The following is a 27,676-nucleotide window of genomic DNA, read 5'->3' as shown; positions in this document are numbered from 1 at the left end:
GCAAAGTGGCCCTGGTGTCAGAAAGGGAAGATGGTGGGGTCTAGAGCCAGGTGCTGGCGCTCGAGTAACTCTGCTCCTGATTAGCCGTGTGACCTTAGACAAGTTACTCAAACTCTGCAAGCCTGTGTTCCTCACCTGTGAGAGGGCTCGCAACGCCCCTGCCTCCTGGGATTGCTGTGAGGATAAAATGATTTAACACCCAGTGCCCAGCACGCAGTATGCACTAAGGGACTGCAGATGCTACTGCCGCTGGTGCCACCTCATCAGCCAGGGTCCAGTCCCTCCACCCAGCAGGGGTGCTGTGGACTCACAGGCCTTTGGGAATAAAACCCGAGAATTCAGGAGACCCGATTTCATCCCCTACACAAAGCTAAGCCTGACAGCTCATAGCAGCGACAGAGTGACAGAGCTACACAGTGACAGAACACCTCCACCTGCAGCCTGACAAGGTAGCAGGACCTTGATAGATACTCTAACACACTTGAGGTATTTTGGGGACAGTCCAAAGCCCCCCAGGGAAATAGAGGAGGAGGAGACATGTAGAAGGCACCCGAAGAGGAAGTCTAGTGCACCAGGCCCTCTCCACACACTGCAGACACAGGTCCTGCCCTCACAGGGTCTGTGGGCAGCCAGGAAGGCAGGCTATGCAGTGCAGGCGTGGCATGCCTTGGGGACATATGGCAGAAGCACCCCCTCAAGCCCGCAGGTAAGGAGAGGGCAAGCAGAGGGCGGCAGGCAAAGGAAGGGGAAGCATTCTAGACCAAGGGAAGAGCCTGGGCAGAGGTCTGGGGCACAGGGTGGCACGAGCTGAGGCCAGAGAGACGAGGCTGGATCGCACGGGCCCTTCTAAGGCCTGTTAAGCACATGACATGTTAAGGAAACAGGAAGCCCTTGAAGAGTTACGCAGGGGAGTGACTGATCACATCTGTCCTCTGGAAAGAGCACTGTGACAGCAGCTCGGAAGAGGAGGAGGGGACAGCAGGACAACAGGCCGAGCAACAGGCTGGAGGGTTTGGTGCAGCAGAGTCCGTGTGCGCAATGACCACAGCCTGGAGAAGTCTGCCAGCAACAAAATGGACAGTGACAGAACCTCAGGTTTCAGACTGGCACGTGGCTGTCTGGAATACAGGTGACACTTCCCAGCCTCCCTTGTGGCTAGCTATGGCCCTGTGACCAAGTTCTGGCCAGTGGAGTTAGGTGGAAGGCACTTGTACAGCTTCCAAGAAGTGTCCCTAAAAAGAGGGAGTGTGCCCTTCTTCATCCTGCCCTTCCACCTTCCCACTGGCTGGAAAGGTGGGTGTGATGGCTGGATCTGGCACAGCCATCTGGGATGATGCCACTTGCTGAAATAGAAATGCTTGGATGGGAGCAGGTCAGAGAACAGAAGATGAAAAAGACTCCAGAGCCAAATTAGGGATGTCAGGAATTTCAAGAGGAGAGAACGTGCTTAGCTTGAAACCCCACCCAATGTTCCTTATTCTGCCTAAACACGTGGAAACAACACAGCAGCACAGGCAGGGAAATGGACAGAGAAGCAGAAGACAAATTGTTTCTGCACTGCTTTCTGTGCAGCCTAGGATGAATCACTCGTCATCCCCAAGCCTTGGTTTTCTCATCCATAAGATGGGATGCTGCCTTCCTTGCCTACCTCCGTGGGTCAGTGGAGGATGTGCTAACATAACACAGGAAAAAGCATTCTGCAAACTAGAAAGCAACATCCAATTAAGGGCAAGCCTGGCTTAGGTGCAGTTAACAGACTGTTGGCAAAGGACTGGACCCCCAGGACAGAGGTCTGCCTACACTGGCGCTCAAGTAGACCGAGACAAATCTGGAATCCCGGCAAGAAATATTAACAATGGACAGGACTTAGTGATTATTTGCATGTGGAGGGTGGTGGCATTCCCAGGGCAGAGCATCTCAAAAGTGGGGCTGAGTGGCCCTCCAAGAGGTGGACCTAGCACCCTGGCCAGTGCTGTCTTCCCAGCAGGCCCAGGGTGTAGGACTACAGGGGGGTCCTGGAGCGGCAGGTACAAGCCAGCCCCACACAGAGCCAGCCCTGACCACAGCCAGCTGGAGTGAAGGGTGGCCAGCAAGCGCCCATAGGTACTCAGAGTTTGGACTGGCCCTGCTGTATTAAAACTGGTTTCTGGACTGGCCGCTGAGCTGCATTCTTAGCCCAAGCATGTGCTGTGGGTGCCTCTGCCTCAGTTTCCTTGTGCAGCCAGGCTCTGAAATCTCACCTGATTGGCTGGAGCCCTGATATCTGCCTTGCTCTTCTCCTGGAGGTGGGCCACCTGCAGAGATGCCTGCTGCCACGCCTCTTTAGTCAGAGTGTCCCTGCTGTCCCCTCAGCCTCACTTCCCACCAAAGCCTTGGAAGCAGCTAGGGTCTGGCCACAGTCATCTGCCTCTAGGCTCACACCTCACACCTCTGCATGGCTGGAATGACCTTATTCACTTCGTTCTGCCAGACAGACTCTCATCCTTCCAAATGCAGAGCCGAGTAGCTCTCGATCATGTCCTTGTGGTCCCCACCGTTCCCTGGGCTCTGCCCCGTCAGAGCACTCCTCACATGCTCAGGTGCTACAATGCCTGTTTGCAGGGGCTGCTCCCTCCGGACTGCACGTTCCTTAAAGACACAGGCCACATCTGCCATCCCACAGCGCCAGCTGGGCCTGGCCCAGAGCCCGAGACTCCAGAGACACTGGAGGTGCTGGGTGCGTGTTAGACGGGTGGCTGGCGCAACCGCCAGATGGATGAGCAAGGAGAAAGGGATATCAGCATGAGCCCAACTCCATGCCAGTCTGCCTGGCTCTGCGGAGCACGCACCTGCAGCCTTGCTACTGCTCTCCCCGGTTCCCAACCAGCTCTGCGGCTGGCCTGGTTCCCGCAGCCCTGTCCTGGCTCCCTACCCTTCCCTTCTGGCCCCAGGCAGCCCCAGCATGGCCTGAGAAGTGACAGCTCTGGCCAACCCTTACAGGCCCTTCTGAACAAACCCAGCCCCTCTGAGGACAGCGGTGCCTACAAGGACAAGGGCTAAAGGTCATCCCAGTGGGCCTTGCCTGATCTGCCCCTCTCACCTCCCTGTCCTCCTTCCTTCCGGTGCCCTGCACAGGCCGAGCCCCCGGTGGGAACACCCCAGCCTTCCATCCCGAGCCCCTGCGCTGGGACCCTGATGGGCCAGAGGTGTGGGGTCTAGAGTAGAGTCTCCCCTCTGCCCTGCCCTGTCCACGCCCCTCAGAGGGAGACCCACAGAAGCTGCTTCATGGCCAAGGGACCTCCAGTGAGGTCCGGGGGTCAAGGAGAGAAGTGCGTGGCCCAGCTCATTGTCACCCACCGGAATCCACTTTGTGAGCTCTTGGGGTTGACCAGGACGCAGTCCCACGTGCGACTGAGAGTGTTCTGGAACAGAATCAGCTGCCCTTCCTCCCGAACCCGGCCACTCGAGGTGTAGTCAGCCACAGCCACCTCCTTCACCCGGAATGGGTTAGAGAACAAGTTGGTGACGCTACTGAGGGTATTGACCAGGCGGCCGAAGAACTGCATCTTCTGCGGGGCAGGTGGGGAGGCCCCGCCGCCTTCTCCCTCAGTCTGGAAGAAAACGGGGTCTCTGGTCAGCCGGGCTCGGTCTCCCATGCCCACCTCACCAAGTGCAGCGGTTTCCTGCACAGACACCCAGGTCGCCACTCCCCACCAGCGCTGCCTCCCGACGCTGGGCCTGGCGGGACCTAAAGAGGAGGGGACAGAAAGAGAAATGACACTGAGTGGGAGGTAAGAAGTGACAGAGCCCTCAGGCCAGGTGGGGCACCTAGAAGGCTGCTCTCCTGTGCTGCCACTGTGCACAGGTGACCTTACTGCCTGCCCCTGACCTCGTGTTCCCAACAGAGACTCAGTTTCCTCATCTGTAGTGTGGAGCGGCACTGATCAGAGGACACAGCAGATGTGAACACATGTTACGGGCAGCTGTGCCCTGGGCAAGTGGAGGGGTCCTCACACATTAGGCATAGAGACAACTTTTTGGCACACAGACACCTCGCTGTGTCTCAGTTTCCTCATCTATAACATAGGGACGATAACAGCACCTAATAACAGCAGATGGCAGATAGTAAATGCTCAATAAACATTAGCTCTCTTTACTTTGATCATCCCCCCTTTATAGATAAGGCAACTGAGGCTTGGAGAACCATGACTGCAGAACTCTGAAAACATTCTGAAGCTTTGTAATGTCCTTCCTTTTATGATTAGTAGTAACATGTATTGTGAGAAAACTGTGAGCCTGCTTTAAAATGGGAATGATCCTCATCTCCCACATACTGTGAGGATTAAATGAGAACACTTGTGAGAATACCTGGGCCTGTGCCAAGCTTCCTTCCTTCTGCTGCACATGGGGGCATAAGGACAGAGAAGCTGGGGTACCCGTGGCCCCCAGGGTGGAGGGGAGAGACCCCAAGGGAAGGCGTGGCAATCGGTCCCAGGAGAACTCCCCAAAGTGGAAGACCTGGTACACACATCAGTGTTCACCGCAACAGTATTTGTCATGCCACAGAAACGGAAGCAACTCTGAAATTCAACACTAGGAGAATGGTAAATTATGATACATTTGCCCCAGAGACACCGTGTGGTCATTAAAAGTGGTGATTGTGAAGAGCAGAACAACTCAGGCAAAGCTCACGCTGTCCTGCTACAGGGCTCAGTGACATCTCTCAGTGACACGTCCATCTGGAACCCTTTCCTCCCCTCTTCTGTCTAAAAAAGCCCCGAGCCTTCTTCAAATACAAGCCCGGTTCCCACATCCTTAAAATGTTCTTGGTAGACCGTCCCCAGCCCCCGGTGCCCTCTCCTTGCTCTGTGCTGCCCCACAGTGTAAACACATCTCTGCTATCACACCCCCGTGGGTCACAGCTGCCCCTCCCGCCAGGCTGTCACAGCACCCAACCTCCCGAGCTCTTCCTGCGCTTTGGCGAGGTTCTGAGAGTTTTCCGTAAATTCCTCATTTCATCCGCACAGCCACCCTATGGGATGGTTACCCTTACTGTCCCCATTTCACAGGAGAAAAACAAGGAACATTTTTTTTTCTCATGACCTTGCCTTTCACTATTATAAATTTTAAAACAATAAGAATAAACTCACCAATTGGTGAATTTGATGTAACATAGGTGAACACGAAATATGACACAAAAATTTTTAAAATGACATTGTGGCAATATATATTAAAAACATTGAATATATTATTAAATTGTCTCCTAATAGTTGAACTTTTTGATATTGATGATTTAGACATAAAGTAAGAAATTACTATATGTTAGTAAAAATTTCTTTTGTGGCCAAAAAAAAAAAAAAAAACCAAGGAACAGAGAGGTAAAGTAACATGCCCGAGGTCACACAGCTAGCAGGTGGAGGGGTGAGGACTGGGGCACAGACAGGCTGTCTACAGAGTCTGAGCTTCTTAAGGGCAGCTGCTTTCATCTCCGTACACTCACCCCAAGGCCAAGCTTGGCACATAGAAAGTTTGTTAAAACAGAATTTAACTAAGTGCATATGATACACAGGGAAAAAGACTGATAAAAACACACCAAAATACTGAGTAGATGAGGGTACTGGGTTTATGGCAATTTTTTTTCTTTTTCCTATTTTCCAAATGGTATATAAAGTGATTATAAGTTTCAAAGAAAGTAGCAGTCTAGGCTGGGCCCTGGGGCCTGCAACCAGGAACATGGGGACCCCAGGGGGCCAGGCCTGGCCTAGAAAAGCAGCAGAGGCTTCCGGAGGGCAGCACCTGCAGACGCTCCCGGGAAGGGCAGGGAGTCAGGAGCGTCCAGCACCCACGAGCCCCAGGGTCGGAAGTCACTGTGGGATGCAACTGGATCCTGAAGATTCCCCGCCCCCAGGAGAGACCCTTCCTCAGTGTCCCATCACATGTATGGCAGCGCGTCCAGCCTTCGGGGGGCGGGGAGGGGTGCGTGAGGATGAAATGACGAAGGCAGGGAAGGTGTCTGGGACGCTGGCTGACTGGGGGCACACAAACAGTGGCCATTGTTATCACTAGGTGGAAGAAAGGAAATTGAAACCACCAGGCCACATCCTGGAACACTCACGGCACTGCCAACCAGGAAGGCACGAGTGGGGAGAACGTGCTCACGTGCTCGCCCTCTGTCCTCCACCACCCTGCAGCCCAGAGCCCAGGCTCTTCCTGGCACAGCTGCAGGAGGGGACGCTGGGGAAAGCTCCCACCCCTCGTCACGCCTCACCTCCGCCCTCACCTTCGCTCTCACAGCTTCCCACCCCTTGACCGTCCAGCTGGATAAACACCTGCTTTTACCTGCTGACCTCTGGCCCCTCCCACTCCTCACCTGCACTTGCTCCCTGCTGCAACCAGACCCTACACTCAGGCTGCAACAGGCAGCTCTCTCAACTGCCACCAGCAGAAAGACACACACCCAAGACCTTTAGCGGTGAGGGCTGACAGTGACAATTCTGCCTGTCTGTGCCACGCAAGTTCCATGTGCCAGTTCTGTCTCCCCTAGAGTGAGGCCAGGTATTTCTGGCCTTTCTCCTTCTCTCTGTTCACCAGTCCCCAGCAAAGACCCAGCGGGCCTGCTCGGTTTGTGCGGGGAAGACTTGCAGAGTGCCTGCTAGGTGCCAGGCTCCCCTGCAGGAGCTGGAAGGCAGGAAGAACAAGTATTGTTATCCCCATTTTAGAGACAAAGGAACTGAGGCCCAGAGAGGCCCGAAATTGTGCGTGTCCCAAGGGCAAATTAAAGTGGGATGTGTTGAGGTCAACCAAAAAAGAAAAACAAACAAACAAAAAACCTTTTGGGGAAATTAAAACCCCTGGGCCACATGCTGGGACACTTGTAGCACTGCCAACCAGGAAGGTGCGAGTGGGGCGACAGTGCTCACGTGAGCTTCCTGCCCTCTGGGACCAGAGGGAGCTTGGAACCAACAGGCAGAGTTCCCTAGAAGTGGCCTTCTGGGTTCATAAAATGAAGTCATGGAGTGACCCAAAGCCTGTCTCAAAGAATGCACAGTCCCTCGGGGCAAGGACAGCTGGAGGAGACGACTCTTGAGCTGAACTTTGAAGGAAAAACAGGAGTTTGCCAAGGAGCGAAGCTTGGGAAGAAGCGCAGTGGAGGTCAGGGAGCTAGTGGGCGGGTGGGCAGGAAGAATCAGCTCCAAACATCTGGTTCCTCCTGGGCCAGGGCCAGCCAGGAATTCCCTGAATGACCCCAGGCAGGTCTCGGGCAAGAGAGCAACTGTCCCTGCCCTCTAGCAGTTGCTCACCTACCAAAGTGGCCAGGCCAGGGGCAGTCCTCCCTCCTCCCTCCTCCCCTTTGGCTGGTTTGTGTGAAAACTGCTCTTCCAGAGAGACAGGGACCTGTGCTTTCGTCCTCTCTGATTCCTGCTGGAGCCTCTGTTTATCCTTCAGGGCCCAGCCACCCCTCTGAATGCTCAGAGCACGGGACCTGCCGCGCCTGTGACCTCCCCCACCACCACCGCTGGCCTACCGTGTAGTCATTTCTGTACATACGCACTGTGAGGACCAGGCCCACACCCAAGTCAGCCTCACACCTCTCTGTGCCCACCACGGGATGCAGATGGAACTGCAGCATCCCCCCCAGACCTCGCCCCTACTCCAGCCACACCGCACCATCAATCTTCCTGGGACACAGCCTGCTCCTGCCTCAGTGTACCTCGGTGTACCTGCACAGGGCTCCCTTGGTTTAGACCATCCTCCCCACTTCCTCAGCCTGTCTCAGAGCATGCGCTCAGTAAGGGACATTTAGACAAATGAAAAAATTCCTTCTTAGCCTTGAAGACTCGGTTCAGGTGCCACCTCCTCCAAAAGTCATGCCTGCCCTCCGTCCTCTCAGCCCAGGTGTGCAGGCCCCAGCTCCTTGGCAGCCCACACCACCCCACGCGGGCCCCGGGAGCACCTGCCCTGGGAGAATGGTGACACCTTGTGTTGCCCACCTCCCCACTGGGTTTGTTTCTGTAAGCACCCAGCATGCCGTTCCTCACTCACAGTGGGTGTTCAATAAATGTTTGGTAAATGAATGGGTACAAACAAATGAATGAACCACCTACAAGCCCACGGGCCCGGCACCTCCAAGGCAGCGCCCCCCCACACCTTATTCCCTTGCAGGTGATAACAGCGACCACGCAGCCTATTCCCCACCCACTCGGAGCCGCCAGACCCCTCTCTATGACAGAATTGCTGTGCTCACACCCAACCAGCCGCCAGCTGCACCCAAGGGTTCACTCCTGCACCAGGAGAGCCTTTATCCAGCACCTGCTGTGCTTCAGGGGTGGCACTAGGTGCTGGGACTGATCCCTCCCCAGGCTTTGGTCTGTAAAGTTCAGCTCTGTATATCACCAAGGGGCTAAAGCTGAGCTCATTGCTATTTCAAACAGGAAAACCTCTTCAAACCCTCTGCTTCCTTCTTGACGAAGCTGAGGTCAGAGAAGCAGGACAGCTGCCCAGGAGGTGCAGGGTGACAGGGGCCCACAGGCAGCGGGCCAGGAAGCAGACCTCACAGGACTGGCCACGTGGGGGATTCCAGGAGCACACACAGAACTGCCCGAGGTGGAACTCAGGCCTCACGAGCCCGGGCTGACAGGATGTCCCATGATTGGAACAATCCTGGACAGTCCTGGCAGCAGGACAGCGACACCCTCCTGAGCAGCCGGCATCTCCTCCCACCCCGTCATGACAGAGCGGGCTGAGAATGCGGGGTCTGAGCAGAGCGCCAGGCCTGCCCTGACTTCCTTCCCGTGGCTCTCTCCGCCGGCACCGCCCAGCACGAGCGCACGCAACACACGCTGGCCTCCAGCCGCTCACAAGGCCACCCGCTTCGTGGCTGGCAAAGGGTTTCCATGCCTGTTAGCTGCCTCCAAGCTCACAAGGAAATAGGGAAGGTGCCATCACCATCCCTGTTGGGCATATGGGGAGATCAAGGCCCAGAGAGAGGACCCGGGGCTCTGGCCTGGGGGCTGGATGCACACCTCCTTCCTCCGACTCCCCAGCAGCACTGGGCAAAGGGCCCGCCGCACAGCAGGTGCTCAATTCGTGTGTGAGCAAAGACTGAACAAAAGTAGGAGTCACATCAGGTGTCATCATTAGCTTTCATATGAGCCTCTGGACTGCCAAGGCTGCCTCCTCGAAAAATGTCCCTCGAAATGTTCACTCTGACCCCAGCTCCTTCCAAACTCTTTCCTAAGCGAGTGAGGAACGGGAAAGGTCTCGCTCCCACCACCCTTCACCCAACAGCACCGCCACCTTCACGCAGCACCCACCGAGCGCCAGCTGCCTGGCCAGAGTCTGAGGTGAATGGCCACACTTAATCCTCACAACACCTGTAGAAGGGATAGTGTGACCCGTATTACGCACAAGAACTGGGGCACAAGGTTATATAATTTGCCAGGATCTGAGCCCAAGCAGAGGGAATCCGGTGCCCCTGCTCTTAATCCGCAAACTGTCTTCAGAAGAAGCCTGAATGGGAATGGCTGAGTGAGGCTTGAGTTTCAGTGTTTTCTACTCCAAAGGCCAAGGCCCTCAGCTCAAAATGCTGCCATTCACATGAGCCCAAGCAAAATGTTCTTTCACAAAAGAAAAAAGTATCTCTTTCATTCACTCTGCTTGGCTGGACCTCCCCTGGAAGCAAACTGCCCCAGAACTGCTGCTGGAGTTCCCAAGGACATGAGGCATGGGGACTAGGAAAGCTTTGGGCCAGTGGCATGGAACAGCGTGGCCCATTTTATGATTCACCCCACAAATATTTATTGAGGACATATTGTAGCAGGCATTGTTCTAACTGCCAAGGATATAATAGTGAATAAAACAGACAAAATCCCTCGTGCCCTCTTGGAATTGTTATTTTAGAGAGGGCTATAAATAATAAATAAGATAAATAGACTAGACACACACACACACATACACACAGACACACACACACAGAGATTTTAGATGCTAATTACCTGCTGAGGAGTAAAGTAAACCAGAGAAGGGGGATAGGAAGTGTTGGAGACTGGAGACTGAAATTTTAGATTGGTTGACCAGAGAAGTCCTCACCAAGAACTTGACCTTAAATACCTGAGGGAAGAGAGGTCAAAAGTCATATGGATATCTAGGTGAAGAGCCTTCCAAGCAGAGGAAAGTGCAAATGCAAAGGCCCTGGGGCTGGAGCATGCCTGGTGAGTTCCAGGAACAGCAAGAAAGCCAGTGAGATCAGAGAGGTCACAGGGGGCCAGACACATGCAATGAGAGGAAAAGCCATTGCAGGGCTTGGAGCAAGGAGACAACATTTTAGCAAGATCACTCTGGATGGATGTGAGGTGAGACAGAGAGGCATCAAGGAAAATCTCGTAACTTTGGCCTGAATGAATAGTAAGTACCACCATCTCCTAATATGGGAAGGAGAAGGGAGGGACAGGTTCTGGTTGAGGGTGGGGTAAGGGATGGAGGGGATGACTATCAGGAGGTGAATTCTAAATACTTTAAGTTTGAAACGCCTCAGTTTGAGAGACTAAATGAACAACTAGATATCTGAGTCTATCATTTGGGGAAAGCCTGAACTGGACTGGGGGTTGTCAGAGGAGAGACAATACTTAAAGCTACGAGACTGGATGAGCTCACCAGAAAGTGAAGATGGACAAAAACAAGAAGGGGCATTTAAAGCATGGCACTATGAAAACCCACTATGAAAAACACAGATCGTGTTCTCCCAGGGAGCCATCCTCCACACAGTGAAGCTCATAACACAGCCTTCACTACAGCCCCTCGCCTACCCACTAACCCCAAACACACACAGACACACACAGACACAGCATTTAAACTCCTCCTTTCTCTATCTCTTGGTGATGTCACTCTGCTGAGTGAGAAGGAAATTCCCTTTTGGGGATACTGTCATCCAACAAGAAAGTAACTCATGGAAGGTAGAAAAAATGCCCTGGGCACTGAGACAACAGTGGCAAACCTTACACAGCAGGGCGATCACACAGGCTCTCGTGTCTCACAGTACTATATTCGGATTCCAGCTTCAACCTCATAGTGTGATCTCAGGCAACTCCTACGCCCTCTCTTCCTCATGTTAAATGGGGAAGACACTGGCTACATCAAGGGTAGCCTAGAACATCACACAGTCAATTGATAATTGTTGAATAAATGATGAGTGAATGAATGGTAAAGATAACATATATAAAGAGCCTGATTCATAAAGTGTCATTAATAAATACTGCCAAATGATAAATGAAAGACAATGTACCTCATGCTTATCTTTCTCTCCTTGTCTTCTCATTCTCTCTCTTTCCCTTTCCATTCCTTTGCCATCCTGCCTATGACACAACAGCAAAATAACGCATTTGTACAGGGCCATATTGGTTACAAAGCTTTGCCTTTTACATTTTCTCATTCAAATTTTGAACCTCATGGCAGCCTTATGAGGGCAAGAAATAGTTCCCCTGTCACAGATGAGGAAACTGAGACTTGGGCAGAAAATAGCCTCCAAACTCCAGGAAAATTTTAAGGCAGAGACAATAACAAAAACACTGCATTCAGCACAAGGGTGGAGTGTCAACGTTGCCAAACCAAACCTGCCTGACATCCTGTTGGGCGGGTAGGAGGCAGGTGAGGGAAAGAGCCAGAAGCTCAGGGGAAGGGAAGGTATTTGGGGTCATGTGAGTAGCCCATTAAAAATATGGGCACAGATCCCTGAGACCTGTGCCCTCCCTATCCCACACCCACGGGCTTGGCCTTCGCCAAGTCACATGGTCACCTGGGTCACACATTGGCTGTCATCAGCTTCCAGATCATCTGTGGGAGCAGGAGGTGGACACAGGATTAGGCGTTGGGAGACTCTGGGGTGACTAGGCTGAGGGAGCATGTAGGGGGCAGTTCTAGATGAAATCTGGAGGCACTTGAGGGAGGAGAAGCCGGGAGAAGCAAGGAGTTAGAAATGGGAACATGGAGGCCACAAAAGGAAGAATGCAGAAGAGAGAAGGGGGTGAAGTGGGGAATCAAGGGGGAAATCTGAGGCGGAAAATCGGACACTTAAAAGACCACAGGAAAGCAGGTGGGGACAATCAGAGGGCCCCAGAGTGAAAGCTGGGGCCACCGAGAGGCAGAGCTGGCGGAATGGGAGAAAGGCGTTGATTCAGGAAGTTAGGGACACTGACGGAGACACACGAAGGAGACTGGGGTAGTGAGGAGGGACCCAGGATCGAAGCGGAGAGCGGTCACGGGATGGGAGTTGGGGATGCCGTGGGATCAACGGATGGATACTGGAGGCACTCAGGGGGACACAAGAGGGTCAGTGGAGGACATGCCGCAGAATCGGAGGCACGAGGAAGGTCCAAAGGAGGGTCTGGGTGAAGAGGTCGGAGTCTGGGGCGCCGAGGACGTTTGGGAAGAGACCCCAGGCCCAGTGCCCGCTGCGAGGTCACTCACCTCGGCTTACTCAGCACTTCTACTTCCTCCTACTTCCGCAAACAAACGAGCCCCGGGCCACGTGACGGCGGCCGGCGCTCTCCGCCAATCACCGGAGCCCCAGGGCGCCGCTACGGCCCCGCCCCCACGCTGCGAGCCGTGCGCGCGAGGGCGGCCTGTGGGCGGGGCTCCGCCATCTTTTATAACTGCTCGGTGGCAGGGGCTCCTATAGCCAGGGCGGACGGGCTTTCGGCGGGAGCCAATCCTCGCGGGCGGGATGCGGCCATGTCTGTGCGGGGCGGAAGGGCCACGTGACGGCTCGTTGGCAGACATGTTGAGGGGTATAGGAGTATCACCCGTGTTCAACCTCCGCCTACTAAAGCGGCCAACTGTGAACTTACAGTTGATGACTGTTCCTAAAGCTAAAAATAAAGCCAACAAAGGCACGGGGTACAACAGGGAGGAACTTGCTTTGATTTCGCCAGATACCCCCAAACGGGGTTGCCAGATGTAGCAAATAAAAATATGGGGTGTCCAGTTAAATTTGAATTTCAGCTAAACAACCAATAAATTTTTGCTTACACAGTACAATAATACTAAGTATACTGTAGTGATAAAAAAATTATTCGTTGTTGTCTGGCAACTCGACCTCAAGTCAATCTCAAGAAATACGTTAGTACTTTTAGTAGGAACTTGGATGAATGTGATCTCTGTGAGCCTCAGACCCTTCATCAGAGAAGTGGACATATTAGTACCTCACAGGGTGGTTGTGATGACTAGAGGTAAATTAGTCCCCATGCGTGCATGTAGTGGGATTTCAACAAATGGCAGTTGTTAATAATGCCAATAATGAGGAATGTCGTAGAGAAGCCAGGAGGCTAGACATTAGCAACACGTTTGCTTCTGACTGAGCGGGTAATTTCCCCTCTCCAGCCCACGGGCTTAGTTAGACCTTTTCTGTTTCTAACAATCCCCAAACCCTAGGGCTGGATGAATCCACAGAACTGCTCACTGTCTACATGGGAAGTGTACTTGCTGGTGCTATTCCTCCTCCGTCCACCCACGGTTACCAGTGTCCAGACCAGCTGCAGGCAATGCAACCCATGCAAGATTTAGATAAGAACCTACACAGGTTAATAAAACTAACCGTAGTAACTAATACTTGTACAGAGCTTTACCAGCTATAAACTGACTTCACTTGTATCATCTCTGGGTTGTCCCCTTTTTACAGGTAAGGAAATTGTTCCCTTAAACTAAGATTTAAAATTTGCTGAAGAGTTTCAGCTTGAAGCTGAGAGAAAGAAATGAAGACTCGGAATTCTCAATAAAAATATCTTGCCCTCCACACAGCAAATAAATGAAGTTAAGGCAATGGTTATCTGGGAGCTTGCAAAAGGCCAGGCCTTCCACCAACTACCAATCTTTCTCGAGAAAAATGCAACATGAAGAGTCCCATTCTTCAGCAAACAGCCAGCCTTGTGTTCAGGATGGATCTGCAAGGCAAGTTTGGAAACAGACACACGAGCAAATCTAAAATGCAGAAAAGGCCAAGGGAGGCTGGATCAATGATCGGAAACACTCAAAGACTCTAGGAAGAAATCTGCAAAATAGAATCTCAGTGCCTGGTGAAGTTGAGTGTCCTCTCCCTAGGTATTTCTGGTGGAAACTGTTTAATGAGTAGATAAAGCAGTAGATGGACTATAGGGGACTATTAGGTAGCATTGCATGAGCAAGAAATGTAAAGGGACAGGGCAAGTAGGCACAGGGGAGTGGGCTCTGTTGGGCTTCCACTGGATTTGGCATCGGAGGTGTAGCAGTGGAAGTCAAAGAACTTCTCTTGAGGGGCTTTGCTAGGCCCTGCAGCTACAAACATCACAGAGCAGGGTAGCTGCCCTCTAGGAGCCCACAGCACAGAGGGTCAGACTAGGTGGAGTCCCCCTTCAAAAAGTTAGATGGAGGCCGGGCGCGGTGGGTCACACCTGTAATCCTAGCCCTCTGGGAGGCCGAGGCGGGTGGATCACTAGAGGTCAGGAGTTCGAGACCAGCCTGAGCGAGACCCCATCTCTACTAAAAATAGAAATAAATTATCTGGACAACTAGAAATATATATAGAAAAAATTTGCCGGGCATGGTGGCGCAAGCCTGTAGTCCCAGCTATTCCGGAGGCTGAGGCAGTAGGATCGCTTAAGCCCAGGAGTTTGAGGTTGCTGTGAGCTAGGCTGACGCCACGGCACTCACTCTAGCCCGGGCAACAAAGTGAGACTCTGTCTCAAAAAAAAAAAAGTTAGATGGAAATTTAACTAACGAACATGCTAACAGTGCACTATTATACCTCTTACTGTTTTGCTCCTCACAACAACCCTGAGAAATAATACTATTGTTTCCACTTTGTAGATGAAGAAACTGAGGTTTTACAAGTTCAGATGATCCTGAAAGGCAGAACTGGAATCGGGACCTGTCTTGTCTTTTTCTTCCCCAAGCTGTAGGAGGACCCACTACGTGCCAAGCAAAGTTCTTGGTGTTGAGGAAACTGCAGTAAACAAAATAAACAAAAGTCCCTGCCCTAGTGGTGCTCCCTTTCTAGTAGGGAAAGACAGACAATAAACAAGACAGAGAAGTGAAACAGCAGTGTTTTGCTAAAGTCTTTGGGTGAGGTGTCATGAATGGTGTCGGCATCTTATTTTCGGAACACTTTAAGTGCGGAACCTGGGGCTATGTCTGTGAAGGCCATTGCACTCGTCCTTCCATTGACTGTGTGTCTGAATTTTTTTTTAAGACAGACTCTCGCTCTGTCACCCAGGCTAGAGTGCGTGCAGTGGTGTCATCATAGCACACTGCAACCTCAAACTCCTGGCCTCAAGCAATCCTCCTGTCTCAGCCTGCCTCTCAAATAGCTGAGACTACAGGTATGCACCATCACATCCAGCTAATTTTTAAATTTTTAAATCTTGCTATGTTTCCCAGGGTGATTTTGAACTCCTGGCCTCAGTGATCCTTCTACCTCAGCCTCCCAAAGTACTGGGATTACAGGTGTGAGCCACTGTGCCTGGCCAGAACATTTTTATAATTAAAAAGTTGGGGAAAGTATATAGTATGTTAGAAGGCAATAAATGTTATGGAGTAAAAGCAGGGAGGAAGGATTGCAGTTTTATTCTTCATTTATTTTTTTTAATTTTTTTTTTTCAGCATATTACGGAGGTAAAAATGTTTAGGTTACATATATTACCTTTGCCCCAAGGGATTGCAGTTTTAAATAGAGTGGCCAGGAAAAGCTTCATTGAAAAGGGAGGCATTTAAGTAAAGACCTGAGAGAGGCGAGGGAGCGAGCTCTGTGGCTGACCTGGGAAAGAGTGTTCCAGATGGAAACAACAGCAAGAGCAAAGGCCCTGGGGCAGGAGTCTGCCTGGCTTGTTTCAGGAAAAGCAAGGAGGCTATTGTGTAGTACAGTGAGCAGATGGGAGTGTAGTAGGCAATGAGGTTGAAGGGACATTGGAGGTCAGACCTGTAGGACACTGTAGCCCATTTTAAGACAGGATTTCAGCCAGGCATGGTGGCTCATGGCAGTAATCACAGCATTTTGGGGGACTGAGGTGGAAAGATTGCTTGAGGCCAGGTGTTCTAGACCAGCTTGGGAAATGTGAGACCCCATTTCTAATAAAAATAAGAAAATTAGCCAGGTGTGGTAGTGTGTACCTATAGCCCTAGCTTCTTGGGAGGTTGAGCCCAGGAGTTCAAGGCTGCAATGAGCTAGGATTGTGCTACTGCACTCCAGCCTAGGGTGACAGAGTGAGACCCTGTGTCCAAAAAAAAGAAAAAAAGAAAAGACTTTGGCTTTCAACCTTAGAGAAATAGGGAGCCATGGGAGGTTTTCGAGCAGAGGAGTAACCTGATGAGATTTACATTTTAGCAAACTATGTCTATTCTGTGAGGATGGACTACAAGGGCATGGCAGAGGCTGGGAGACCGGTGAGGAAGCTGTTACAGGAACCCAGGTGAGAGATGATGGTATGACCACCATTCCATTTAATCATCACAAGTATAGAATCATTACAGTCTGAGTTTGTGTTATGATAAAATGTGGAAAGGATAGAAGTCGTTGCTAGAAGGCATTGTTTAACCCTTTGCTCTGGGAAGCTCTGTGAGATTACTCTTGAGCAGGTGTGGGCAAACTACCCTGCCTGCCACCTGTTTCTATAAACAAGTTTTACTGGAATGCAGCCGCACCGTTCATTTGCACATGTCTGTGCCGTCTGCAGTGGCAGAGTTGCATAATCACAACACAACCTCTACGGCCTGCAAAGCCTGCCATATTTCTCCCTGGTCCTTTACAGAAAAAAATTTACCGACCCCTGTTCTTAAGTTGGGTGTCAAAGGTTGAGTAGGAATTTACTGGGTGGATTGGGAAAGTAAGAACATTCCATGTGGAAGAAACCGTGGGGGCAAAGGTCAACATCGTGAGGAGAACTGCCAGGAACCGAGCATTGCCGGAGCCTGGCGCGTGGACGGGACAGCAGGCCACGGAGGCCGGCTATGGAGGGTCTCGCACGCCAGGCCGAGGCTGTGGACCTTGTCCTGCAGGAGCCCTGGAAGGGTTAAGGGCAGGGAAGCAACATGGAAAAATCCCTTTGCTGCTGTGGGACAGGTGACAGGAGGGACAGAGGCCACAGGCAGCTGTATGTGATACACTCACTAGGTGGCTTCTGACTTGGTGAGGGGGCCACTGGGGCTTGTGCCCTCCTCAGGAGGGGAGCGAGTGCTGGTGACTTTGAGCTGTGAGGCAGCAGCCACATGTGTTCTTGTCCCGAGGGGCAAAGCCAGCCCTGCCCAGGAAAGGCAGGATTTCCCCGCGCTGGGGGCCGTCAGCCCAGCTCAGGGGCTCCCAGGACACCCTGTGGCCGGAGGAAAAGCTGGTTCTCAGGGCCGGGGGACCAGTGAGAGTGAACCGGGGTCCGGAAGGGTGGTGAGGGTTTGGAGAGGCTGCGTGGAGGGCGCTTCAGGCCAAGACGAGGGACGTGTGCGGTGTCTGGCAGCTCAGGATGGGGACGTCTGACACGGAGCCACTGGGGGTCAGGTGTGCGAGGCCTTCAGACCTGTCTTCCTTCTCTTCGGCTTCTCCTCCTCATTTCCGTTTTGCCGGCCACTAATTATGACGTACCTGCTGTGTGCGTGGCCTCTCTCCGAGTGGTGTGGGGACACTAAAGATATCTCTGTTCCTGTTCCTAGAGTTCACAGTGTAAAACAAACTTGCTCAAATATACAGATAGCTGCTTCTTGTGAAAAAGCACTGGAATACAAGGCAAAGATGGTTTTCCATATCATCATTTGTTCCATGATCTGAATGCATGTATCCCCCCAAAATTAATATGTTGACATTTCATCGCCAGTGCAGGAGTGTTGTGAGGTAGGGCTTTTCAGAGATGATTAGCCTGAGGGCCCACCTCATGCCTGGGATTAGCGCCCTTAGAAAAAAGGCTTGAAGGAGGCTTCTGCCCTCTGCCCTTCCACCATGTGAGGACACAGCAACAGGGCATCATTTTGGAAGCAGAAAGTGAGCCCTCACCAGACACTGAATCTGCTGTGACTTAATCTTGGATTTCCAAGCTTCCAGAACTGTGAGCAATAAATTTCTATTGTTTGTAAATTATCTTTCTCAAAGGTGTAGTCACGTGTCACCTAAGGACAGGGATATGTTCTGAGAAATGTGTGGTTAGGCAGGATTGTGTTGTATGAATATCATAAACCTAGGTGGTCTAGCCTACTACACACCTCGGTAACATTGCTCTTAGGCTGCAAACTTGTACATTGTGTTACTATACTGGATACTGCAGGCAATTGTAACGTGATGGCAAGTATTTGTGTACCTAAACATATCTAGACTCAGAAAAGGTACAGTAAACTTATGGTATCATAATCTTATGGGAACACCATTGTATATGCAGTCTGTCGTTGCCCCAAAAGTTGTTATGTGGCACGTGCCTGTATTTTGTCATACCAGCCCAGACAGACAAAGACAGTGCTCAAGAGTATATAGTCAAAATCATGAGCTTTTAGTGGATCTTGTTCTAGACTATATCCAGCAGAATAGGTGAGAGGATGTTGGAGTATTGAACAAGTCCACAGTCTCCTTGGCTTAAGATGCATTTATGTCTATGTGTCTGATGTGGGGAGGTGGGGACATCTCTGCTCATCCCAGTCGCTCAGGGTCCCAGGCTGAGGGTGCACCCTGGCAACACCGGCTTCCAGACCACGGTGGCAGGGGAGAGGGGATGCCGTGAATCAGGCCCTGGCCCTTAAAGCTCCTGCTCAGAAGTGATACCTGACTCCTCTGCTCACATTTCTGTTGGCCAACGCAAGTTACGTGGCCACATCCCACTTCAACAGAGGCAGGAATTGCAGTCCTACCACGTGTGTGGCCAGAAGGCAAGAGAAACCCGAATATCTGTAAATATCCCACATGACTTCTCCATTGCCTGACGAAGCAACAAGGTTCCGTTTGTAATGACAGAAACCGCCACACCGAATCAACTGCAAATCATGTTCCCAGTCAGTTTTCAACACGAGAGTTTGTGAAGATATACAGATTAATTTAACAGGGCAATACAGCCCTATTTGCAGATTCCTGGTGGAGGGGACAGAGTCAAGAGGGACAGGGCTCCGTAGGATCGAGAAGTAGGAGACCAGACGGGTCAGGATTCTCTGGACTGTAAGTGACAGGAACCCAGCTCAACTCAGTGTGGGCCGATAGGCCAACTGACTGGCAAGTGGCCAGAGAATCTCCCGGAATCCAAGGAAGAGGGTCCGTGGGGTGAAGCCTCACCAGGCCCTGCAGGGCCCCTGACTTCTGCACGTCCTCCTCCTCTTCTCCTTGCACTTACTCCCCTCAGGGGGGAGGCACACGGACCCTCACAACCCACGGCTCTCACTCAGAGACAGACTGACCTTCCTCCCTCAGTTCCTGGAAAGAACTCCAGTTGGGCCGACTTGGGCGGGTGCCTACCTCCGAGCTTGTCAGCTCTGGCCAGGAGTTGGGGCTGTGATAGACCCAGCTCGGGACAGTCAGCTCCAGCAAGCCCCACTCTGGCTGGCACAGGCAGAATCACCGGGAGAAGGGAGGGCGCAGGGCACACAATACCATACAGGTGCCCTTTAAGTCCCCAGGGAGGTGACGCAGGGTTGGGGAAGACCACAGAGGCCTTAGGACCTGAGAGGGGGTCTGCAGCCCTTGGTGATGACAGGGGCAAGCATAGTGAGCGAGGTGGCCGGGAGAGAGGAGGGGAGCCCCTGCGTAAGAATGTGGGCAGAGCCACAGTCGCCATGAGCTGGAATCCTCTGCACGTCCTAGGGAACCCTGAAATTCTGCTGCAAATCACACATTCAGCCTAGGCCGAGCCGACTTGCCCCCAGGCTGCAGTAGGAACAAGGATGAGTCCCAGGGATCCCCGGAGAATCCCTGCTTGGCTGCCCTGCCATTGGTGCTGTGCGGGGCAGGAGGGCAATCAGTGAAACTAACACAGTCCCCACGGTGGGGGGGCAAAGGGCCTTCTAAAAAATGTATGCTACCCTCTCCCTCCCTCCCCTGCCACAACCTCACTTCTGCTTCTGCTCAGGGCAGGACTCAGGAGAGCAACAGTGCATCTATTCATCCAGTAAACATTCATTGTGCTCCTACTGTATATACCATGCTCTGGACTAAGCACTGGGGACGCAGAAATGAAAAGATGTAATCCTCATCCTCAAAGCACCTGTGATTTAAGAGAAGACAGCTGTGAAAACACAGGACGCCAACTAAGAAAAGCAAGTGCTATCGTAGGGGGTCCGCAGGGAGATTTCCCTGCCTGGGGTGCAGGAAACTGAGGCAGCCTGGGGCTGACCTGGGAAGCTGCAGAAGGTGACATCTGAGCAAAGGATGGAAGGACAGGCTGGGGAGGGAGTTCCAGGCAGGACCAGCGAGACTGACAGCGTGGAGGTGTGGAAGAGCACAGTGCATGTGAGGACAAAGCTCACGGTGGCTGGAGCCCAGAGACGGCGGAAGTGAGCTCAGGCCAGGCCTGGGAGACCTAGGGGAAGAGTTTGCACTTGGTCCTGAAGGCAGCGGGGAGCCATGGAAGGGTCATAGGAGTGGCCTGGTTTAGGTTTTGGAAAGCTCCCTCTGTGTTCTGTGGGGAGGCCGGAGGCAGGGGGCCCAGGCAGGAGGCTGCTGCCACTGTCCTGGGGACAGATGCTGTGGCTCGAGCTGGGGCCATGGCTGAGGAAGAGAGAGAGAGGACAGAAAGAAGTTAAGGAGGTGACTAGTTAGCTGTGGGAGTGAGGGAAAGGGCCAGGTAAGCACGGTGGCCTAGTTTCTCTCCAGGGTGACGGGGAGAAGGTGTTGTCATCAACCTGTTGGAGAAGTGAGATGGGGAGGGTGGTGCTGAGCTCCACTGTGACAATGTCGAGTTGGACGTGCGGGGGGAGGGCAGGGGAAAATCCTTGCCGGCCACGCAGTTGCGCAAGTGGGCCTGGCCCAAGAGAGACAGCTGTGAGCACAAGACAGTGATCTGGGAGATAGTCCCTGAAATCCTGAGTGGGGGATAAGATTCTCCAGGGTGAAGAGAGAGGGCAAAGGCCAAAGCTCCGAGCCTCACTAAGAATTAAGAGGCCAAGAGGGACTAGGGACAGAGGCTGAAATGTGGGAGGAAAATCTGAGCTAGGGAAGCCAAGGGGAAAGAGTGTTTCTAAAAAGGAGAAATTTTTTTTTTTTTTTGAGACACAGTCTCATTCTGTTGCCCGGGCTAGAGTGCCGTGGCGTCAGCCTAGCTCACTGCAACCTCAAACTCCCGGGCTCAAGAAATCCTACTGCCTCAGCCTCCCGAGTAGCTGGGACTACAGGCACGTGCCACCATGCCCAGCTAATTTTTTCTATATATATATATTTTAGTTGGCCAGATAATTTCTTTCTATTTTTAGTAGAGACGGGGTCTCGCTCTTGCTCAGGCTGGTCTCGAACTCCTGACCTCAAGCGATCCTCCGACCTCGGCCTCCCAGAGTGCTAGGATTACAGGTGTGAAGGGAGGAAAAATTAAAAAGGAAGGGGTGTTGCAACTGGGTTGCATTCTATCAGAGGTCAAGACAGATTAAGGCTGAAACTGGACCCTGGATTTACCAACGAAGAGGTGACTGGGACCCCAGCAAGAGTTCCTTCAGAGGTGCAGTGTGGGCAGCCCTGGACTGCAAGGGGCCGTGAGGGCGACGTGAGGGCTGGCTGTGGAAGGGAAGGAAAGACAAGGTGAGGGCCGGGTGAGGGAGGAGTGAAGGAGGGTTAGGCATGTGGTTAGAGATGACAGCCACTGGGGAAATTTCAGGGCTGGCGTGTGGGCTTGGGGGTCCAGGAAGGAGGAGAGGTCGCATTGGGGCAGAACAAGGGACAACTTCTCAGGGACTAGGAGGGAGGGGAAAGGACAGGTACAGGGCACTGAGGTAGAGCCTGCCAGATAGCGCCTGCAGCAGGTGATCCGGTTTAATGGAGGTGGGGACAAGGCATGTGGCAGAAGTGTGATTAAAAAATGGAGTGAGTCGATTTGTGACTCAAAGAAGGATTTCTGGCAACTCTGAGGGCCTGGCTGTGACTGGAGAAGATGGCCTGTGTGGCGCCAGCTGTTGTGGTGGTGGTTGTGGTTGCAGTGGTGGTTTCTCTCCAGAAGCCCAGAGCAGCTGGCGTGCAGGGGTGGAGCGGATGACATGGCGGTGCTCAGTTATGGTTTTATGGGCTCAGCATGGAAGGGACTCAGATGAGGGATCTCGAATGTCTGAGTATATTGAAGCTGTCCAGGGAGAAATGTTTTAGAGGGAAAAAATGATGGAGGAGTGTGGGGATGGAATGGGAACATGTGTAGTATTAAGTCGCACGTTCCTAAAACATCAGTTTGCAAACATAAAAATGTATATCTAAAATAGTCAAAGTATATGAACAAAAGAAGAAAAAACTCAAGTGGTTAATAAGCATGTGGGAATGTATTAAGCTCATTCCTATTCAGAGAAAGACAATTTTAAATAAAACAACAGCATTTGCCTAGAAGATTAGCAGAGCCTAGAAAATGAGAACACCCAGTGCTGGTGAAGTAGCTGTGAAATGCTCAAATTCACACATGGGTGGGGAGGGCCCTCAGCAAAGGGTCTCACCTCTCTGAGCCTCAGTTTCTTCATCTGTAAAGTGGAGGTGATAAAGATACTTGATAGAATTTTGTGAGATGACATCTTTTAGACACAAAGGAAATATCTCATGAACAGTAATATTAAGGTTATTAAATATGAAATATCTGATTTCAATTCCAAAGTGCAATTTATTACATCTCAAACAAGAAGCAGTACAATTAATCAAAGTATGAGCCTCAACTATTGACACAGTTTTGCCATCTTAACAGTGGCTTGTTTATGCCAGCAGCTAGGAAGCCTGCAGAGCAAGTGGCAATGAAATCATGAAAGGCGTTTCCCACAGCGTTGAGAATTAAATATTTTTCCTCGCAAGAAGTAATCTAAAACCTGGAAGAAGTGGCAGTCAGTCGGTGCAAGGTCTAGTGAATACAGTGGATGACAGAGAGTTTCCAAGTCCAGCTTCTGTAGTTTGAGCAGCATTGTTTGTGCAACATGTGGTTGAACATTGTCTTGTAAGACAATTGGCCTGTCTATATCGACCAATCTTAGCTGCTTCATCACAACCATCCTCATCATTTCATCCAGTTGGTTGCAGTAGACATCCACTGTAATCGACTGACCAGGTTTCCTGAAGCTGTAGTGGATAATACCAGCGCTGGACCACTGAACAGAAACCATTAGCTTTTTTGGATGAATATTCGGTTTAGGACTGTGTTTCAGCACTTCATCTTTACCCAACCATTGTGCCAAATGCTTGCGATTGTCAAAAAGAATTGATTTTTCATAACACGTAACAATACTGGGTAGAAATGGTTCGCCTTTATGTCATGACATCAAAAGAAAGGCAAGCTTCCAGATGATTTCTCTTCTGATGCTTGTTTAATTCATGTGGAACCCATCTACCCAGCTTCTTTACCTTGCCCATTTGTTTCAAATGGTCGAATATTGTTGAATAGTAACATCATACCATGCTGCTAATTCACGCGTAGGTTGAGATAGATTTGCTTCCACTACAGCTTTCAGCTCATCATTATCCACCTTGGTCTCAGGTCACCCACGTGGCTCAATTTCAAGATTAAAATCACCAGAATGGAACTTCTCAAACCATCCACTACTGTGCATTCATTAGCCACATCCTTCCCAAGCACTTCGTTGATATTTCGAGCTATCTGTGCTGCATTGGTTCCACGACAGAACTCATATTTGAAAATAACATGAATTTTTGACATATCCATGGTTTCCCAAAAATTGCCCTAAGAAAGTGCTCTAAAAAAAATTTGAAAGATAATCACAAGCCAAAATATGTGTTTGAAAGACTGAGGATATACCTTCACGATAAACATAAAACAAGAAGTGTCAAAGTGAAATGTCAGAGATAGCAACTGTCAAACTTAGTACTTAAGGAAATCAGACATTCCATATTTAATAACCTTTAATAACAGTTACTGCGGTTGTCTGGATTTGTTCAAACAAGCTTTTCTCCCGGCAGGCCAATCACCCTTCCCACAGGATCCTTGCATTTGCAGACAGTGGCCTGGTCCAGAGACACACTCCACCAGCCCCTGCCCAGTTGACCTTAGGATTTACAAAGAGGAAGAAAAGAAAAAGGAAGAACAGGGAGCAGAGGGCGGAGGATTACTCCAGGATCCCAGCCAGGCTGCCGCAGGGAGGACTGGCATGTGCTCTAACTATCGGCAGACTCTCCAATGGCCCGTGTGAAATAGCGACTCCCCAATGAAGCCCAGCGGGTTACCCTGGCAGGGGCAGCGGGAGAGAGCACCAGCCCTTGAGTCAGACCAGCCCGAGTTCAAGTCCTCCTCTGCCAAGGACTGGCTGTGCAATACTGGGCAAGTTTCCTCCCTCTCACAGTCTCGATTTCCTCATCTGCAACACGGTGATGGTAACACCTCAGTGCTAAAACGGTGAGAGGATTAAGGGCGACCAGATACACAGAGCACCACACCCGGCACCCAAGGGTGCTCCCTGGCGGTGGGTGAACCGATCAAGCTGTCCATCTCTTCCGCTTTAAAATGGGGCTGATCATTTGTGAACCAGAAGTGAAAGTTGAGATTATAAAGACATGGAAATGTGATAAAAGTGCAGATAATTCTGTTCTCATGGTTGGTTTCTTTGGCGTGAGAGAAAAGAGCCGGGAAGATGTGTATACTATGGAAACAGGTTCCAGGCACTTAGCACAGTGCCTGGCACAAAAGCAGTGTCTCCTAAACAGCAGTAATAATCATATTAATTATTATTAATTACCAGTAATAAGAAACTGGTGAGAGGCCTGTGATGTACCCTGGAGGTGCTGAAAGGGGTCCCTTTGGCATTACTCCCACCCAGCAGAGGTACCCACAGGAAACGTGGGACCCAGCCCAGAGGAGAGACTGCTGCCCTGCTGAGCATGCCAGGGACAGGAGCTCACAGAGGGCCTGGCAATCGAATCTCAGGGCCTCCAGAGGACATCCCACCGGGGACACAAGGCCAGCCCGCCTTCCCGCTGTTTGACAATGTGGCACTGGCTACAGAGTCAACCTTCACTGGAAAAAACTTTACTATGGCTTGAGATTGTTTGAAAACTGATCTAATCCTGTGCTCTCCCTCTGCAGGTGGGGAAACTGAGGCTTGGAGAGAGGAGTGCCCCACACTGGGTCAGCCAAGGGTGTGGATCCGAGCTGCAGAGCCTGGGTCAAGCTTGTCACTGTTACTGGGCACCTCCCATGGGCAAGGCACCCACCATGGGCCAGGGCCCCACAGGGACGTGGTTGGGCACTGTTTGGTGGTTTTGGACTCTCTAGCAGGTGAACAGGGGCCAGCTGGGCCACCTAGAGTTCTGCTGGACCGTACTGACAGAGGGTCCCTCCCTAGAAACTGGCGACTAGGTCCCTCCCATTTGGCAGCAGGTGAGGTCTCTCTCGGCAGGGTGAGGTCATCCCTGACTTAGTGTCACTGACCTGGAGAAGGAGCAGGTTTCTCAGAGGGAGTGTCCTGGCGACTCTAGAGGACTCCTGTCTCTAACCCAATACTATTGATCTTTTATTGCGTACTAAGCACCGTGCCAAAGGCTTATAAACTCGGACACATTGAATTGTTTCACAACCCATGAAGCGTGCACTATTATTAAGGCCAGTTTAGAGAGGATGAGGGTGAAGTCAGCTGGTGAGGGGTGGGGCCAGGATTTGAGCCTACAGGCTGACTTGAGAGTCCCTACTTTAAAACAACAACAAAATAATTTTCCATTATGATATAATTTTGAACTTAAAAATTGCAAGAATAATAGAGAATTTTTTATGCTCTTCATCAAGTTTCCCCAAATGTGAATATTTTGTCATATCCTCATCACACCACACTGCTGTACAACACCCCCATGCACCTGTATCAGTTTGCCAGGCAGCCGTAACAAAAATCACAGACTGGGTGGCTTCAGCAACAGAAAGTTATTTCCTCCCAGCTCTGGAGGCTGGAAGCCTGTGATCAAGGCGTCGGCAGGGTTGGTTTCTCTCTCGGTGGCTTGCAGGCAGTTGCTGCTCACTGTGTCCTCGTGTGGTCTTTGTGCGCACACCCCTGCTGTCTCTCTGTGCGTCCAGATTCCCTCTTCTTGTGAGGACACTGGTCAGATTGCATGAGGGTCCACTCTAAAGACCTTCTTTTAATTTACTTACCTTTTAAAAAACATTATCTCCAAACATAGTTACATTCTGAGATGTTTAGGGGTTAGGACTTCAACATACACATTTCAGGGGGACACACTTGAGCACATGACACTCTTTAGCTACATATGTTTTCTTCAGAACCATTTCACAGCAAATTGCAGACGAGGCCGCTTTAACCCTAAATACTCCATTGTGTATTTGCTACAGTCAAGGACACGTTCTCGGCCAGGCGCAGTGGCTCATGCCTGTAATCCTAGCACTCTGGGAGGCCGAGATGGGCGGATCATTTGAGCTCAGGAAGTTCGAGACCAGCCTGAGCAAGAGCGAGACACCGTCTCTACTAAAAAAAAAAAAATAGAAAGAAAGTAGCTGGACAACTAAAAATATATATAGAAAAATTAGCTGGGCATGGTGGTGCATGCCCGTAGTCCCAGCTACTTGGGAGGCTGTGGCAGGAGGATCGCTTGAGCCCAGGACTTTCAGGTTGCTGTGAGCTGATGCCACGGCACTATAGCCCAGGCAACAGAGTGAGACTCTGCCTCAAAAAAAAAAAGGCATGTTCTCTTACGTGATCACAGGACAATCATCAAAATCAGGAGATGAGCATGGATATGACACTATGGTCTAAGCTACAAACCTCATGGCCATCTTAGCCTACTAACTTTGATCACTTAGTGAAGGTTATATCTGCCGAATTTCTCCACTGTAGTTACTTTTCCCTCCAAAATTAATAATTGTCTCGTGAGGAAATATTAAACTATGTAAATATCTTATTTCTTGTCAAGTTTTCACATCCATTGATGATCTTGCTGCAATCCATCATTACTATGGTGGTTGCCTGATGGTCACTTGCTAACTCCATCATTCTTTCTACTTCTCCCTTATGTGCTTGTTTACTTATTTGTAGCAGTAGGAACTCCTAGATTCTCATCGTACTCACGGGTTATAAGCCTTTATTACCATTATTTATCTTGATGCTCAAATTGTCCCAGATTTGGCCAGGGGGAGACTTTTCAACCGGAGAGCCCCCACTTTTAAATACAAAAACATCTGTACACCTTTAATATTTTGAAATAAAAATAAATACAACATTGCCCTCCACAGAAGAAGGAAGTGCTGTGATATGGCAGCCCCACAGAGCAGCTGGCTGTGGAGTGGGGGTACTTCACACAGTGAGGACAACGTAGGCAAAGGAAAAGGACAATGAGCTGCAACACGCCCCCGTGTTGCTCCCAAAGCCACCTCTGTGGGTGGAGTCCCAGCCACTGTGCAAATCCCTCACATTTATGCCCCTCCTTACCCCAAACTCCTGGAGCAGGAATCCTTCAGACCTGGATTCAAACTCTAGTTCTTGTACTTCCTAGCTCAGTGCCTTTGGAAAGTCACTTTACCTCCTTGAGCTGCCACTCAGTTATTCCTTCAATATGCATTTATTGTGGACCTACTGTGTGCCAAGCACTATTCTAGGCATA

At 51.0% G+C, this 27,676-nt stretch overlaps 1 protein-coding gene across 4 annotated transcripts in view; it reads right to left on the bottom strand.

Annotated features, from left to right (window-relative positions):
• PLA2G6 (phospholipase A2 group VI) overlaps window positions 1–12,628 on the bottom strand; it is a 48,624-nt gene extending 35,996 nt beyond the window's left edge. For 2 of the 4 annotated variants that reach the window (XM_045552883.1, XM_045552885.1), the window contains exons 1-2: window positions 12,442–12,628; window positions 3,337–3,590 (exon numbers count right to left, since the gene is read on the bottom strand). In XM_045552883.1, the coding sequence (XP_045408839.1) occupies window positions 3,337–3,545 (209 nt within the window). In that variant the 5' untranslated portion in view covers window positions 3,546–3,590; window positions 12,442–12,628. Of the gene's footprint in view, window positions 1–3,336; window positions 3,591–3,641; window positions 3,703–9,974; window positions 10,090–12,441 lie in introns of those variants that run through there. The other 2 variants (XM_045552884.1, XM_045552886.1) reach the window with 2 other exon arrangements.
• Window positions 12,629–27,676: the final 15,048 nt, after the last annotated feature.

Source organism: Lemur catta, chromosome 6 (genome assembly GCF_020740605.2).
Source record: "Lemur catta isolate mLemCat1 chromosome 6, mLemCat1.pri, whole genome shotgun sequence".
In the NCBI taxonomy this organism is placed as follows: Eukaryota; Metazoa; Chordata; class Mammalia; order Primates; family Lemuridae; genus Lemur; species Lemur catta.
Note: the sequence above shows the minus strand (reverse complement) of the source record. Positions and strands in the feature narration are given on the sequence as shown.